The following is a 15,847-nucleotide window of genomic DNA, read 5'->3' on the forward strand; positions in this document are numbered from 1 at the left end:
GTGGCTTCAAGTTCCGTGAGTCTGCACCTGCAAAGACGGAGACAAGCCCCAGGCTAGGGTGGCCACGGCCTGGGGCTTGAGAATTTTTCCTTTGGTAAATTATAATACTTTTAAATTTGGCCTCGGACGTCTTCTCTTTAATTACTCTTTTAAGTCTGATACAGTATAATAGCCCTGCTCTTAGTTTCTGGCTCCGCCCCTGTGCACCTGCACCAAGTGATGCGAACACCGTCATTGAGCGCATGTAATTATACCAATGAAAAAAATCACGATTTTGCTATATTCAAGACTAATCAGAAATAACTAAAGTCAACGCTAACAACGGTCGAATCTAATCACTAATACTATTTGCGAAGATTGATCTTAATCAAATGACTATAATTCTCAGCTGGAAAAACTATTTTAAAATCAATTGAAAAATAGACAGTAATCGTCAGGACATCCCGTACAAATTTAATTGGCTGATAGCGCTAGCTATCCTGATCCCTAGGGCAGAGACGGGAGTAAAACAGCGAGGGGGAATTAACTCGGGTCTCGTTCCGTGCGGTGTGGGTCCCGAGGTCAGCCTGTCTTGCCTCGTCTGGCGCGACTTGCACACATGTGGCAACCCCTGCCTGTCCCCCTGTCTGTCGATCGATCCAAGCCGTCCAGCCGAGCGTCCCGTCCCCTCTGTCCAAGGCTGCGTCGATTCGCGAGCAGCCGCAGCGCACAAGCTCCTCTCCTCCCTCCCTCCTTCCAATGGGCAGCAGCAGCATGCAGCTGGCTGGCCAGCAACAGCCTAGCTAGCGCTGCCATGGCACGGCGGCGTGGTACGTGATCCTGCTTCTGCGTCGCAAGACCGGGCCATGCGTATCTACCTTTTCTTTGCTCCACCAGGCCGCCTACCTAGCAGGCTACTGTAAACTAGCTGAAAGCTGATGCCTGTCGAAGAGAGAGATCGAGCAGGGGAGACGGGGTCGTGCGCGACGTGATTGATGTGCTATTCACCACTCATTACTGATGGACTTTATCGCAGCTGGTTCAACGGGAAAAGGGATCTCGAGTGACATTTTTGAGGGCTAGTAAGTTGGTTCGATCGTGCTAGCGTTTGTACCGAGTACTCGTGAATTTTATGTCCAAATTTTACGTGTACGCAGACATTTTAGAAATAGATACATTTATATTTAGATAAATTTAAGACAAGAATTATGAAAATACTAATTTATTGACCGGCCTTGCAAACCAGTTTCTGCTTCTTCCGACGATTCCGGGTCTCGTTTACTTCAGTTGATAGTACGAAAATACGCTAGCAAATTCATTGCTGGTGGACGCCAGTTGATATTGTTTTCACAAATGCAAACGGTGCCCCCCTTGAATACAACTGCAAGCAAACCGCATGACTGCTTGCACGCGTTACACTGTTCTGTCAGGACGAATTTCTGCAAGTCTAGTTCTCCTCTGCAACAGACACGGCATCCCACCGTAGATGTAAATGCCCTACACGTGGACGAGGTATCGCCAGGCCCCTACACCAACTACCAACAATAACCCTGGGCACCCCCTGTCTATACGCCCCTTCACATCCCAAGAAAAAAGGACAGCGATGGAGCGTTGACAGCTTTGTTCGCTCGTATTAACTGTCGTCTCCAGCTCCATCGCATCACATATCGCATGCCTGTCACACACAGATCCATGCACTGCACTGCACCGCACCGCCGATGCGACGCCAGGGCTTTTGCCACCGGAAACACGACTCGCACGGTCACGCCGTTGTCATTCATCACAGCTGCAGACCACAGCTACACGAGCCACACGGCGATCGTGCCCTCGCGCCTAGGCAAAACGGGCATTCCATTCACACACACAGGGGACGGAAGAAATCGCCCGAAAGGAGAAACTGGACAACGCAACACACAAAGAAAAGGGAATTTGTCGCATTTACTTGACCTGCCAAAAAGACGCTAGGGAATTCCCTTTCTTGCCCACAACGACAATTCCCGATTCCAGCGAGCTGTCACCAGTTGAGGCATGCACGCAAGTACTGCAGGGGAAGTCGAAGAGGTCCTTTTCTAGCGCTACTAGTGGTTTAACAAAATTTCCCCAGCAGCTAGCCAACGGGGACAAACCATCAGATTACGTACAGTTTATACCGATCCACTGCAACTAAGGATGCATGAAATTGACACTGTTATTGATACTCGTACTTAGTATACTTACTACTCGTATAATGAGTTGAGTTATACGTATTGGACTACCACTCCGTAAGTCCGTATGGTGATCAGTGGCGGCTACGGGGAGGTGGCGGCGGAGGGGTCGACGCAGGTGGCGTCGGCGACGGAGAGCTGGTAGGGGAAGGAGTTGGAGTACTCGAAGGAGATGGTCTCGCCGGCGAGGAGCGGCTGGCCGTCGTTGACGAGGCAGTCGTCTTCCGCGAGCCGCCGGAACTTGCGCGGGTCCACCAGGCTCACGGAGCTGAACCACCCGCACCGCACGTGGATGCCGGCGATCCCGCACTCGCCGTCGCTGCCCGAGCACCGGTTCATCACGTCCACCGTGTACGCCGGCACCCCGCTCGGCAGCCTCGTCCCACGCCCCTGGTAGATGGCGATGTCCTCAGCACCGGCACACCCCTCAGCCACGCGGTACGGCCGGGCTCCGACGACGTTCATCACGTCCGTGTCTGCAAAAAAGAAGAGAGAAAGGGTCCCACACGTCATTCACTAAGCAGGACAGAATGGAATGTGAGAGATATTTCAAAACAGTAGTAGTCTCTGAGGACAAAAACAAAGAAGGGCACTGGGCCCACGTGCCAGGCTCAGAGTACCACCCCTGCGCTGCGCGCGCAGAACCAGGGTCCACGGGCGCAGACGCTGGTCGGAGAAAGCAGGGCCCTGGGCCCAACGAAGCGGCCAAAGGCATCACTGACCGTACGATCGGAGGATCGGACGGAGAGGCGACGACATAGACTCGAGATACAAGACGGAGATGCTTTTCTTTGCCGTATTAATTACCTGCCGGGCGGAGAACCTTGCGGGGAAGGGCGGCGGCGCGATGCGCCGGGTGCGGAGGAGCCGCCGCGGGGGAGGGGGATGGGGCGAGCGGCGGCGCGTGCGTCGGCGAGAATCCTGCAGCAACAGGAGGCCGGAAACATCGTTAGTCTGGCAATCGAGTATACAACTGGAATGCACGTGTTCGACCGTCTACAACGGAGGCACGAGGCAGACACGAAGGCCCCAGGTTAACCGGACCCACTATGTCAGCGACATAAAATACCAGGAAATTCTCGGAACCCAAAACGCAGAAACATCGGAACAGCTCCGAAAGATCACAACAACAGGAAGAAAACAAAACCAACAACAAACCTTTGGATGCGAGATCACAACGCAACAGGAAGAAGCCTGGGCGGGCCCCACCGATGTATTCTCTTCTCCCCGTTGGCGTTTGTATCCCAAACTTGGAAAGTAGAACAGCAAAATTAAACACAGAATCTTCCGAAGATTTTTTTTTTCCAAATGAAGAATACTATCACCGGAATCGCACTGAGAGGGGAGAGTATTTCGTTGCAACTAGTTAGAACTCAATCCTTGAACTAGAACAATGTAGTAGCAAACCACTCGGCAAAAATCTCAGCCGAACAGATGCAAGGAAGGGAGGTTTATTCAAACCAAAACGATAGGCGGCCACAAGAGTGGAAAAACGAAGATGAGCAGAACGCTATTGGGGCTGGAAAAACATGGAGATGAGAGTGAGAGAAGGGAGGGAGAGAGTTGAGAACGGGAGCTACCTGCGTCGTCGGAGGCGGATGCGACGGAGAGGGAGCCGAGCGCGCCGATTAGTACAACCATCCACGCCGCGGCAGCGAGAGCCGACGGCGGACAGGCCGATAAAGGCGCCCTCATCTCGCTGAGACCCTGCGGTAAGACGAACACCACAGAAACACACGGAGATCACGATACAGATCTGTGGAAACGCTACAAACAAAAACCACACAAAAAAGCTAAGCGGATCGACGAGAAAAGCTGCAGAAAAGTAGAGAGAGAGAGTTCCACAGAGAACTAGGAGTAGCAAGCGGCGGCGCCTCGGGCCTCGTTCCCCAGGCCCGGTTGGCCGCCATGGCCAGCGTGACACGAACTCCTCGCGCGCTCCGTTGGCCACCGCAGCCGCCCACCACGAGCCCAGCAGCCGGCGAGGCGCGCGAACGAAACCACGCACGCTGCAGCGAGACGCGCGCGCCGGCCAAACACTTTACGACGCCACCCACCACCAACGGGAAGGAACGGGAGGAGGGAGACGTACGAGGAGGACGTCGCGTACCTGGCAACGACGGTGGTCGCCGGCGAGGAGATCGTGCACGCGGCGGCGGCTGCTGCTTCGCTCGTCCGCGCCGCGTGGCCTGCCTGCCGGCCGGTACGTGCGGGGTACTAGTAGGGTTGGGCTGCCTCTGCAATCCCTCAGGCCTCTCTCGCACGTGCGGCGCAACCGGACGGGGGGAATGGGAATGGGATGCTGTGATGCCACGGCGTGTGTGTATACGGACCCCGGCAGCTTTATATAGGAGATCAGGGTTGAGTTGGAGTGGAGGACCCAGATTTTAACGATGGAAGGAAGAATGGCTTTGATGGAAGAAGGATTTTCGTTTGGGCCGTTCCGAAATGCAAGCTGGGTCGTTCCGGTGCGGCGAAGAGAGAAGAAGAGAGGGGACCCGACAGGGATCAGGAGGAAAGCGATCCGGTCTGGTCCGGTTCTGGTCAAGGCCAGTGTGGCCGGGCTTGGGTTGGCCAGTGGCTCTGGAAAGCTCTGTGGATTTTTGGCTGCTTTGCTGCCTTTTGGACTCCAATTCCTGGCTTTTCTTCTGTTGCTCTCTTTTGTTGGCTTGCTCCGTTCTTTTGAAACCCCAGTTTGATTTTTGAATCATTGTGTTGATTTTCTTTTCGCGGTGGACGGGAGCTAGATGGTGAGAGGGATTTTGGGATAGAGATAATCTCTTTGGTATAGGATGATCCAGAAATTTGGTGTGTAGTTTCACGCACTTTGGTCAGCAATTTGGTCAACAAAGTTTTTTTTTTCACCAAAGTTGATGACGAGGCTTGAGACACGATCCCTAACTCGGCACACACATGTCAACTGACTGTAGGGGGGTCTACCTTTCAGCGAGCCAAGGTTTTTGCATGCGTCCATCCATGCATGCTCTTGTGTCTTGTCCAAGTGTTGATGCGGTATTGGCTACAAAGTGGCCCTTGAGATACTAGCGGGCTAGTGAAACCTTTTTAGCAACTCCAGTGAACATGCATAATTTGCCTGCGCTTTCCTAAATATAGAATGACTTAAAGGTGAATAAGCCGGCCAAGTTCGATGTCAATGGGTGGGTGGTTGTATTTTACTCCATGTAGTCACGAACCTTCGAATATAGCTTCGGCTCAACCCCTTGAAACAGTTGGGAGTAACTTCGTCAGTCAGTGAATGGGAAAGGTAAACAAACTACCTGGTTAATCGCCGGTTTCCACGGGTTTGGTGTGGATTCCAGGACTACAGTACCAGTGATGACTAATTCCAGTTTCAGTCCATTAGTCAAAAAATCAATTACTCCTACACCTAATATACGAACGAAACGAGCGTGCCATGTCGGTGGCCCGGCCAAACAATCCGGTGGCGCCGGTGGGAGGATCGGTTTACCATAACTCCTGGTGCATGCGGTATACCACTTGTGGGCAGCGAAATCATGGGCGAGTCATGGCGAGCGTGTGACAACGTTGATCTTACTCCCGTTTGGCGCCGCATCACGTGTGCTGCCGCTTCCGCTGCGTATGCATGGGGGACGAGGAGGAATTGAATGAAGGCTGGCCGCGGGTGCAAATGATGGCGACGTTTATAACTGGCGGAGAAGCCATCATGATGCCGGCCGGGGACATCCGCCATCAGCCATGTTTTCTCACCAAATCTGGAGCAGGGCATCGGAACTCAACTGCCCTCGGATGTTTTTTTGACTCTCGCTGAGGAATGGGGCCGGGTTCAGAGGGACCAGCTGTCAGAGAGAGTGTTGCTCTTGTCTAGTAGTACTAAGTAGGGGTAGTAAATGTTTCGCGAGGATCGTTCGCACGTACTCGCGGCTGTACGAGCCGCTGATTAGAGGTGGCACAAAAGCAAAAGAGAAGATGATTGGAGGGAATGCAGCAAAAGAGAAAGACGAAGGAGAGGGCCTAGCACGTGAGTTAGTCTCCCAAACTCAATCACGGGATCCCTTTGACCTCACAAAATTTACTCAAATTTGTACATTGATTTCAAAATCCGTGTCATTTTTGTGTTAACAAGGAGAGGAATTTTCGTTTCTTTATCCAGGATAGACATAGAAACATATATTAACGCGCTGTTGCATGAAGGAGGATAAAAGAAGCCGTCGATGGAAGCCGTGATGCTCCCATTCTGGGACAGGCTCTCATCTCCGCGCCAAATCCTGGCTCCCCGCCCAAGAGAATGAAGCCCGTCCTTTTGAAGATTGTTGTCATCCACCGGGCGGTGGGGTTCAACTGTCATGAACTGTAGACGTGGCCAAAGGAAAAGCGCCAGCTGGTTCAGTGGTAGTATATGGCAGAGCTAGCGAAAGAGGATTCATAGTACTAGTACTGTTGTATAGTACTCCATATTGTATCCTAGACAATATTTGTATCTTACCTGAGCGATCTAAAATCTAAAGTTTAGATCAAACTTGTCTGCTCAACAAATAAGCTAAGGAGTACTAGTACTATACACTTTTGGCCCACCCTCTCTATCCATCCAAGATCATAAATAAGATTCCTTTTCTTACGAGCCATGAGTCCTCTCCTCTCCCTCCACCCAAAAGAGCGCCAGAACGTGAATACGTGATCAGAGTGTCCAGCAAACGGGCACAGGTGCACAGCTGATGGTACGTGGCAGCCTTGCATTGCACCTTTGCTCTGTCTCCAGTACCACGTACACGCTTATACACTGTTGTTATCACAGTATCCCCCTGCATCTACCTGCGAAGGTGCAGCCGGTTTGTATGATGAGAATGGGGCTTGCACACGCTGCGTTGGGCACGGTAGCTCTGGTTTGGCCTCTTCCGGTAAGATTGGGGACGCAAAACGACCTCAGCATCCGTTCGTCCTTTGAGGCTTTCTTTACCTTTCTTCTGCTTGCTCTGCGCTTCTGCTGGCCACAAAGCTCACAGTATCGTTCGTGCGTGTACTATACAAGGAGCTAGGACGTGGCATTAGCCTTGCGGCTCAATAATAAAGGCGTGTTTCACTCTATTCCGTGCCTAATTTACCTTGCGAGCTTAACTGCTTAAGTCCCACCCTCCCTCCCCTTTTTGTCGTTGTGGAGTACCTTGCACCTCTACACTGTTTTTTTTGCTGTTTTTTTTTGTGTGTGTGGTCATAACTTAGACGTCTATTAAGAAAGAAATGACATCAAAACCGTCAGATTGATATTCAGACGCCGTCCCTACTCCCTCCTCTTCATTATGCGTCCCAAATCTTAAAATAGAATGGTTGAGCAATCAACCTTATCTGTATTTAAAAAATTAGGCAATTTAGATATAACAAACCCTTTTTTGTTTCCTTCTGTAATTTTGCGGTCTAATTTTTTATTTGTCGGCCTTGCCGGCCGTTCTGGCATTTGGGTACACAATTGTATCATTAATCTTGCCAGCCAGGAGTTGATTCTCTTCACGCTGAGATGGATACCTCTGACCACGATGGGCCGAAGGAGCCAGAACCCAGCCCGAGTAAGCAGGCCCAGCATGGAGTAGAAGAAAAAGATGCTTGTAACTACGAAAAGCAAAGCAACCCAAGATCTGCACCCTCGGCCCGATCCACCACCTCTACAACTAGGCCAGGGCTACCGCTTGCTCCCGCCGCCGTGCCCTGGCAGTTCGAGTTCGTGCTCAGTTAGGAGACGACGGCCGGCGCTGTCGCTGCTCGGAGAAGACAGAAGAGGTCGTCGGAGAAAAACGGGGCGGAAGGGTCCGGCAAACGGGAAAGGGGATCAGAGTGAACGAGAAAGGGGATCGGGGCTGCGGGAAGAGAAGCGAGCGATTGAGCAATACCGGGCTGAACTTTTTCTTTAACAGAAAACTTGTTGTTCTTGTTAGTACCGTGGGATCATCTAGACGTAGATCGGAACGGGCAGATAGCTTTACTGTGATACAACATGGCATTCGGGATTGAGAGAGAGAAGGGATACCTTCGCTTTGGGACGACGAGGAGCTCGACGGGGCAGCCATGTCGAAGGCGAGGGAGAGACGGCGGCAGCGGAGCTTCCGGTTGCTGTCTGCGCGAAACCCTAGATCGGTAGGGGTGTCGGTGGGGTCGGTGGCAAACGCAGCGAACGTCGTAGTGCGTGCCCCGCCCCCCACCTCTTTATATAGCGCAGCGCGACAGGGGCCCGCCAACCATATTGGGTTGGGCGCTCCCGATCAGGACGCGTCAGATCTAGACCCGACGGGCCGTTGGGCCCACGCGGATGGGAGATCACTCTAACAGTTCTCCATACTTTTGTTTTCTGTATCGTGCTCATTTATGATCAGTGTTTCATATTTATATGTTGGATATGGTTGGGCCGTACTCAGCTCACTGAATCTGAATGTCTGATATGCTCGAACTAGCAAACTACCTGATGGTTTACTAGTGTGATTGTGCCGGTATACCTAACATTTCGTTTAGTGTCACGAGATCATCCAATTCAATGTATGTTTCCATGGTTCATTGAGAACTTTTGCCCAAAAAATAGTGTGCTCTCAAACTTTGCTCCCTATGACGTCATGTCGTTTGTCATATCCGCACGCAGTGAAGAAGTGAAAACCCTATCCTTTGCCTTAAGTGCCTGGGCATCCAACAGAACACAAATATCAGCAGCGGCTGGACAAACACCGATAAGAGGATTAAACACATGACTTCTTTTGTCAAAATTAGGCTTACTTCTTTATCCCAATTAGTACCACACAAGGAAATGGTGAGAAGCAAGAGCATCTGCACCATTAGTCCGCATCCTATTCCAAACCAAAGCCCCTGTTCAAATCAATTGTGTCAATCCATGGACAAAAATAATCGCCGATTCAAAAGTGGATATGTAAGAGTTAACGGGACTGGAAATACCATTCCTCCCAGATGACAGATAAATGCGAAAAAGAATGCCGCAGGGACACCAACGATGTAATACGCAACGAGGTTGACGAAAGCGCCCGTCTTTTGCTGCCCACAGCCCCTGACAACACCTGTAAAATTAACCGGCTTCATCAATGATCATCATAATATCATGTTACCTATAAATGTACCTAGTGACGGAAGTTTCTTTCTCATTTGCAAGACAAAACAGAGCAGAGAGCACCAAGCATGGAGAGTACTGGATTTCAGAACAGAGCAGAGAACACTGGGACAGCACTTGATTTTAGAACGGAGCAGCATGAAGCCAGGTTCAGCACACGGCACATGCGCACGAGAAATTGAGAACAGAGGTGGGGGGATCATGGTCTACTACTAGAATATCAGACATGTACGGAAAATACTACAGTTGTATTCCGATTAGTACTAAGTAGTTGTAACGTTTGTTTTTGTCTCAATGGAAAACTGAAGCTGATCAGTGCAAGATGGGCAGCGGAATAATGGTTGATTTGTATGTATAATACCTGAGAGGACACACTGGAGGCTGTCGAAAACGATGGAGATGGCAAGGATGGGCATCATCCGGGCAATATACCCAGCCACTTGCTCGTCGTTGCTGTAGGCGTAACCCCAGACGTTGCGCAGCAGGAACATGGCGAGCCCTTGGGACGCGCCCACCGCCAGCGCCAGCAGCATCACCACGCGGGCCGCCAGACGGGCCGCCTGCGGCCGCCCTGCTCCAAGCCCATTCGATACGCGCGTACTGCATGAACCCAACATATTCAGTTTAATTTGTTGTCAGTCACTAGTTTAGTCCGGTGTCCGTATTTGAGCTGAGCGGACCTTATGGCGCGACGGAGGTCGTGTTCAAGCTGCAGGAATTAAGTGCATGCAAAATCGAGATTAATCCATGATGATCAGCAATTAATTAAGAGAAAGCAAAGAAGATGTATATATACTCCGTACCAGATAGAGAGGACGACCGTTTCGAGTTTGGGATTAGGGAGGAGGCCCGAGAGCAGCACCTGCAGCTCGAAGGACCCCCACTCCATGCTGCATATCATCAACATATAACGCATTCGAGCAGCAATGCCATTCATTATTAACTGAATCTTACTTAATTAACACTAAGAGAAGGCGATCGATCGAGGACGTACCAGACCGTTAGAGCGGACGGCACGGCAAGCCTGAAGAATCAACCGAGGCCGCGGAAGGCGTCGCGGGAGAAGCCGGTCCAGGTGTCCCTGCACGACGGCGAGAGGCGGACGTAGAGCGCGAGGATGGAGAGGTTGGCGAGGAAAGTGGCGGCGTTGGCGAGCGCGGCGCCCTTGTTCCCCATGCCGAGCCCGCGCACGAGCGCCCAGCACACCAAAACGTGGCCGAGCGCCGTGGCACCACGAGGCTCTGCGTCTGCAGGAACTGGACGTGGCACTGCAGCGGGCCGTAGACGAACAGGGTCGGGATCATCCAGCGGATGTAGCTCCCGGCCCCCGCCGCGATCTCCGGGTCCTGGCCCAGCAGCAGCAGGATCCGGCCCGTGTTGGCCCACAGCGCCGCCACCGGGACGCTCGCCAGGCCCAGCGCCAGCATCGCCCGCTGCTTGTACACCCCCAGCATGTGCTGCTGCTGCTGCGCTGATCCGAAGGCTTGCCCGCCATGCCCGCCTGCAACCCAACAAGCAAGCTGAAGAAGGTGAGGATGAAGCTGAAGCTCGATCCAAATTAAGCAAGAAATTAATAATGAAGATTAGTTAATTAGTACATGCCAGCAAGCTGAAGCCGGTGACGGTGGCGAAGGAAGTGGCCATGGAGGCTTTGGAGAGGGCGAGCTCGCCGAGGTGGCCCACGAACATGACGGAGATCATCTGGACCACGTTCTGCAGGAGGCCCCCCGCGATGAGAGGGCCGGCGAGCCACACTTGCTTCTTCACCTCGCTCGCCGCCAAGCTCTCTCCCTCTTCATCGCATCCTCCTGCCCCTGCGCGCGCCTTCTTCTCGCTCTCGCTGCCCGTGGCCAGGAGAAGCTGCTGCTGCCTGCTCCTCCATGCTCCACTTTAGTTCGTGCGCGCTTCGTCACTCACTCATTTATCAGTTTCCCGTGGAGCTCGGTGTTTGTATTTCAAGGATACCGCAATAGTGAGCTGGTCAATTCAATTGTTCGACAAGCGCCGAGGAAGCCGCCTGGACAAACGACAAATATACTGGAGATTGTCACCAAAAAAAAAAAATTGGTGCCCGCATGACAACAATGACTTCCGTCTCTCTTATACTGTATTGTACGGCAGAAATAAAGGATACCATGTACTCTTATGAGCAGGCATAGGCCAGGACCAGGCCAAACCTCGTGGCGACGATAACGCGATCTGGCCGTGCTGTCGTAACCGTCCATCCTTATGCTGCGGGTGATCGAACGCCAGGGAAATCCAGGTCTTGGACTAGGCGGTAGAATTGATGTGACTATTTTTCTAGCCCTGTCCTGAAATGTCAGTGGACCCTAATTGTGTATTGTCTTGTCAACCGGCCGACCCGTCCGGTCAAATTTACTGTGCGTTTGGGAAAAGGATATTTGTCTCTCTCCTCTCGTCATCCCCACTCTTCCCCGGTCCTCACTATGCTTCTTCTTCTCCGGCCTCGTTCTGTTCCTCGGCCTCTGTTCCGAATCCTACGCCTTCAAGTTTCATTCTGTACTGCCGTCTAGTTTCACGCACAAATGTGTACCTCTCAGTCATCTTAGTACAAGACAAGTCCACAAGATGAGTGAATCGAAGGTACCAACTATTATTAGTTTTTTTTTTTCTGTTCTTCCTTTTGCTCAAGTTCAAGTTTAAGTTCACTCATCTTCTATTTTTTTTTTCTGTTCTTCCTTCTGCTCAAGTTCAAATTTAAGTTCAATCATCTTCTGCCTTTATTACTTTGCATTGGTTTTTTCTTGTCTCCAAGTTTATCGCTATCCTTTTAACTTCACTATGAACTTCATAACGTTCACTATGTACCTCCTGTCACGCTCTTCCTTCATGATGTATTGAATAAGTTTCGGTTCCCATACTTGAGGTACATTGCAATGCAATCTTATATTCATGTCTTTCCCCTTCTATCCTGTACTACCATATCTCATGTACCTCATGTACCTAAGTTTCCTTGCTTTCATTATATACTACCATACTATGTTCACTTATTGATATACTTCTACATTGCCTTCATGATGTACTCAATTAATAGTTCACCGAGTGTACGATTTCAACCTCATTGAATTTGTGCGTACTTATGTTCATATATTTACAGTTCAGAAAGTTATCTTCGAACAATCGTTACGAAATTCTTTCACCTTTTACCTGGTACATCATGTACATTGAATTTGTCCGCACTCTTACCTTCATACATATGATGTAATCAATAACTCAGTTCTACTCCTTCATGTACAGTCCAATGTACATCATGTACTGAATGTTCTTACATTCATGCCTTACCTCCTTGATCTCGTACATCATGTACATTTCTTTTTAAATACTTATGTTCATGCACTGCAACGTCAAAAACACCAATGTACCTGCTTTAATATACTTTCCTTAAATGCTTCAACCTTCATACAGAACTAGGCCGTCTCATTCTGACAACCTCCCTGTGGTTCCCATGGCACCGATGATGCCACCGAGTATGATAGCAATGAAGATACTCAAGCTTCTTCGAGCTCCAAACCAGCAACCTCGAGGACATCAGCCAAGACTTTGTATTGGATTATCAAGAAATTTAATGAAGTAAAGAAGGAGTGTGTACGAGAGATAGGGTTTGGTGGAACACTGGATGTGCCGCTGTGGAACTCGATTAGCAGAATCTTCAGCACTTGGTTACTGAAGAATGTTGATTGCACAAATTGCGCAATAGATGTTGATGCGATACGTGCTCTTCCATTTCGACCAATCGATGTGAACCGGGCATTTGGTATACCATGTGGAACCCGTGATGTCCTAGGCCCAGAGACCAAGATATCCGAAACAGCGTTGGCATACATCCGTGAGCAAGCTGGGATGCCTACAAACAAGATTAGCCTAAAAGAAGCTGAGAAGATCGTTCTCATGGACCTTACGCCATAGAGTACCAGATTGCAAAAGGATTCTTTCAAGATGGCTTATGTCATAATTCTTATAGGTCACATGTTGTCACCATCCACTAAGTACGATCACGTTAACCCTGGTTTCCTTGGTGAATTGCGTTGTACAGACGAGATCAGAGAGTACAACTGGTGTGCATATGTCATCAAAGGTATAATTGATGCTGCTAAGAGAGTACAGGATGACATTTCTATGAACAAAGTTGTTTCAAACATTGCTGGTTGTCACATATTTCTGCAGGTATGACCTTGTTATGTCACCACAGAAATCATTCATTCACAATGGTTGACATCGCCTTCTTATTCCTCCAATTCTCACATACTTACATTTTTTCACTAACCAGATACACCATCTGGATAATCTATTGCTTGGGTCACTTCAACCACCGAAGAATGTATTTCCTCGTTGCAAGGCATTCCCAACTGATGTGCTGAACAAGATGATACTGGCAGATACTAAGCCTGGAGGCGGCTACGGTTTGAAGCAGGTACAATGGCCAAACCTTTGCTTCTCCTCAACTTTAAAGTAACTTCCTATGTCCTTACATACCAGTTTTCTTGTATAGTTCAATGCACGAGGTACATTATGTGCCTCTTCCGCACCAATTCCTCGTCCTGCAAAGAGTCCTCCCATCACGACAACTGCGCCGACACCTCCTGCGAGGCCTCATGCACCAGCAAATTCTTCCGCAAGTCTCCCAATGAGTGTGGCAACACTGCCACGATTCCTTCGAGAAAAGTACCTAGCTATGGTACTATTAAATTTCACATATATTACAATGCAGCTGTAAATATGCTTTATCCTCTATCACATGTATTTTCTATGTACTATAGAGCAATTCAGCGCTTGCAACTGCTTTCAAGAAATACAATGCAAACATGATGAGAGCAATGCATGAGAGGCACATAGCTGAGAAAAACAGCACACTTGAACAGAATTTGTGGCTTGCTGATCAGGTCTTTGGTTTCATTCATTCTGGCAACCTTGAAAATCAGCCGTCCGTATCCGGTGCTCCTAGTGAAGGTATGTGTTCTCTAACACAATGTTCATACCTTTGAGGTCAAGCTAACTGCAAGCACCTTCTCTTAGCTTCTGCGCATGGTACCATCAACAGCCTCAACAATCAAGAACATTTGACCTCTCAAAATGAAGGTACGGAACTTGTCTCAACATCTCTTGCAAATTATATCTCTAACCTTTGAGTTTTAACAATCAGGTGACATCAAAGATTGTGGGGCTCAACCAACAACCAAGAGGTGTTCCACTGGAACCAACGATCCTACCATGAAGAAAGCTAAGCCAAGCACGTCAGGTACATGAAGTACCTCCATGATGTACTTACTACTTGCAATTGAATATTTAACAATCATAGCTTCGACATTAGATACTACAAGATGTACCTTCAACCGCATGGATTTTGATCCACCTTCATTTGATCTTGGGATCGACACACCACACAATATCATTGAAAGAAATGTGACATCAATCGCAGCTTCAAATGATGATGCAACCAGAACTCCACCACCCACTACTCTCACCCCATGTTCTCCGGCTGCTACAAAAATGGTCAACTGAAACTGTCATGGCAGATTTGATCTTCAAGACAAACTACTTAGACCGCCCTGAGAGTAGAGTCCTGTTTGGCCACTGCTCTGCATCTCCACCAGACAGGCGTCGGACCAAAGTTGGACAGTCTGCCCCATCCCCTTGGTCAGATGGGTACAACCATCCCAAACCAGACAGTGATTTAATGGTTGCTCTCATGGACTGGTGTGCCAACGCAGGTCCACAGTACTTGAACATGTAAGGAGTGCATACATTACTTTCCTTTTACTTGTTTCGGTCATGTTATCTACTCTCTAATGAGTACATCTTTGTTCTCTGCACATGGTTGACAGTTCAATTACCTCGTTTCATAACTACCTTGGGTACTCATGTGAAGGATCAACTTGTCCATTCCGAGATGCTCGACTTTGAGATGTGTGACCTATTTGTAAGACGATTAACTCAGCTAGACACAAAAATAATGTACAGCTGCAAGATGGGTTGGCGTCATATGCTAGAAAGTGATTTCTCGGTACATTTTTTAATCCTCTCTTTTCATACGTGTCTTAACAAAATAACAAATCGAAAATGCATTGACTGTGTCTTACGTACTTGCACCTGTCAGATCTCTGTTCTTGCAGCAGCTGAAGTCACGTCTGCGGTGTCTATCCGACAACAACTCATTGGTGACAGTATCCAGTACAACATGTCATGCACCCGAATGGTGCGGATCGCATCCAATACAAAGGCTCCCCACACGTGTTCCTTCCTCACACTCTTTCTTGTTTTAAATTTGTTTCCAGTTTGCAGTCCCTTCATTTGTTAACGAATATTGGTCAGCCTACATGTTCGACATGGAGGAGGAAATTATCCACGTGCTAGACCCATTCTTGTAGCAGGATTCTACTGGAAAAATGAAAGATCTGCATGTACACAAATCAGGTCTCATCCATGAGAAGTTGTTTGATTGTTTGAACACCTTTTTTGAGAACTGGAATCCTACAAAGAAAGATTGGCCCCTAGTTTTCCCTGTGTTGACAGCTGACACATTCGACAAGTAACCTATCCTTTTTCACCAACCGTCATATCAAGTACA

The 15,847-nt window shown here is 49.3% G+C and overlaps 1 protein-coding gene and 1 pseudogene across 1 annotated transcript; both read right to left on the reverse strand.

Annotated features, from left to right (window-relative positions):
* Positions 1–1,897: 1,897 nt before the first annotated feature.
* LOC100837714 (TPD1 protein homolog 1A) lies at positions 1,898–4,643 on the reverse strand. Its single transcript, XM_010238963.3, has 4 exons — positions 4,294–4,643; positions 3,764–3,890; positions 2,991–3,104; positions 1,898–2,659 (listed from the first exon to the last, which is right to left on the reverse strand). Exons 2-4 carry the CDS (start codon positions 3,876–3,878, stop codon positions 2,268–2,270), a joined length of 621 nt encoding a protein of 206 aa, XP_010237265.1. The 5' UTR covers positions 3,879–3,890; positions 4,294–4,643; the 3' UTR covers positions 1,898–2,267.
* A 3,924-nt stretch (positions 4,644–8,567) lies between these two features.
* Positions 8,568–11,351, reverse strand: LOC100838022 (annotated as a pseudogene).
* Between the last annotated feature and the right edge of the window lie 4,496 nt (positions 11,352–15,847).

This window comes from Brachypodium distachyon, chromosome 4, assembly GCF_000005505.3.
Source record: "Brachypodium distachyon strain Bd21 chromosome 4, Brachypodium_distachyon_v3.0, whole genome shotgun sequence".
NCBI classification, from domain to species: domain Eukaryota; kingdom Viridiplantae; phylum Streptophyta; class Magnoliopsida; order Poales; family Poaceae; genus Brachypodium; species Brachypodium distachyon.

What these genes read in the sequence shown, in the direction of transcription:
- LOC100837714 (XM_010238963.3), bottom strand. Translation starts at nt 3,878, where the DNA reads ATGAGGGCGCCTTTATCGGCCTGTCCGCCGTCGGCTCTCGCTGCCGCG. An exon ending in ATCCGCCTCCGACGACGCAG is followed by an intron (nt 3,105 to 3,763) that starts GTAGCTCCCGTT and finishes CTGTTGCTGCAG; the next exon opens with GATTCTCGCCGACGCACGCG. An exon ending in CAAGGTTCTCCGCCCGGCAG is followed by an intron (nt 2,660 to 2,990) that starts GTAATTAATACG and finishes TCTTTTTTGCAG; the next exon opens with ACACGGACGTGATGAACGTC.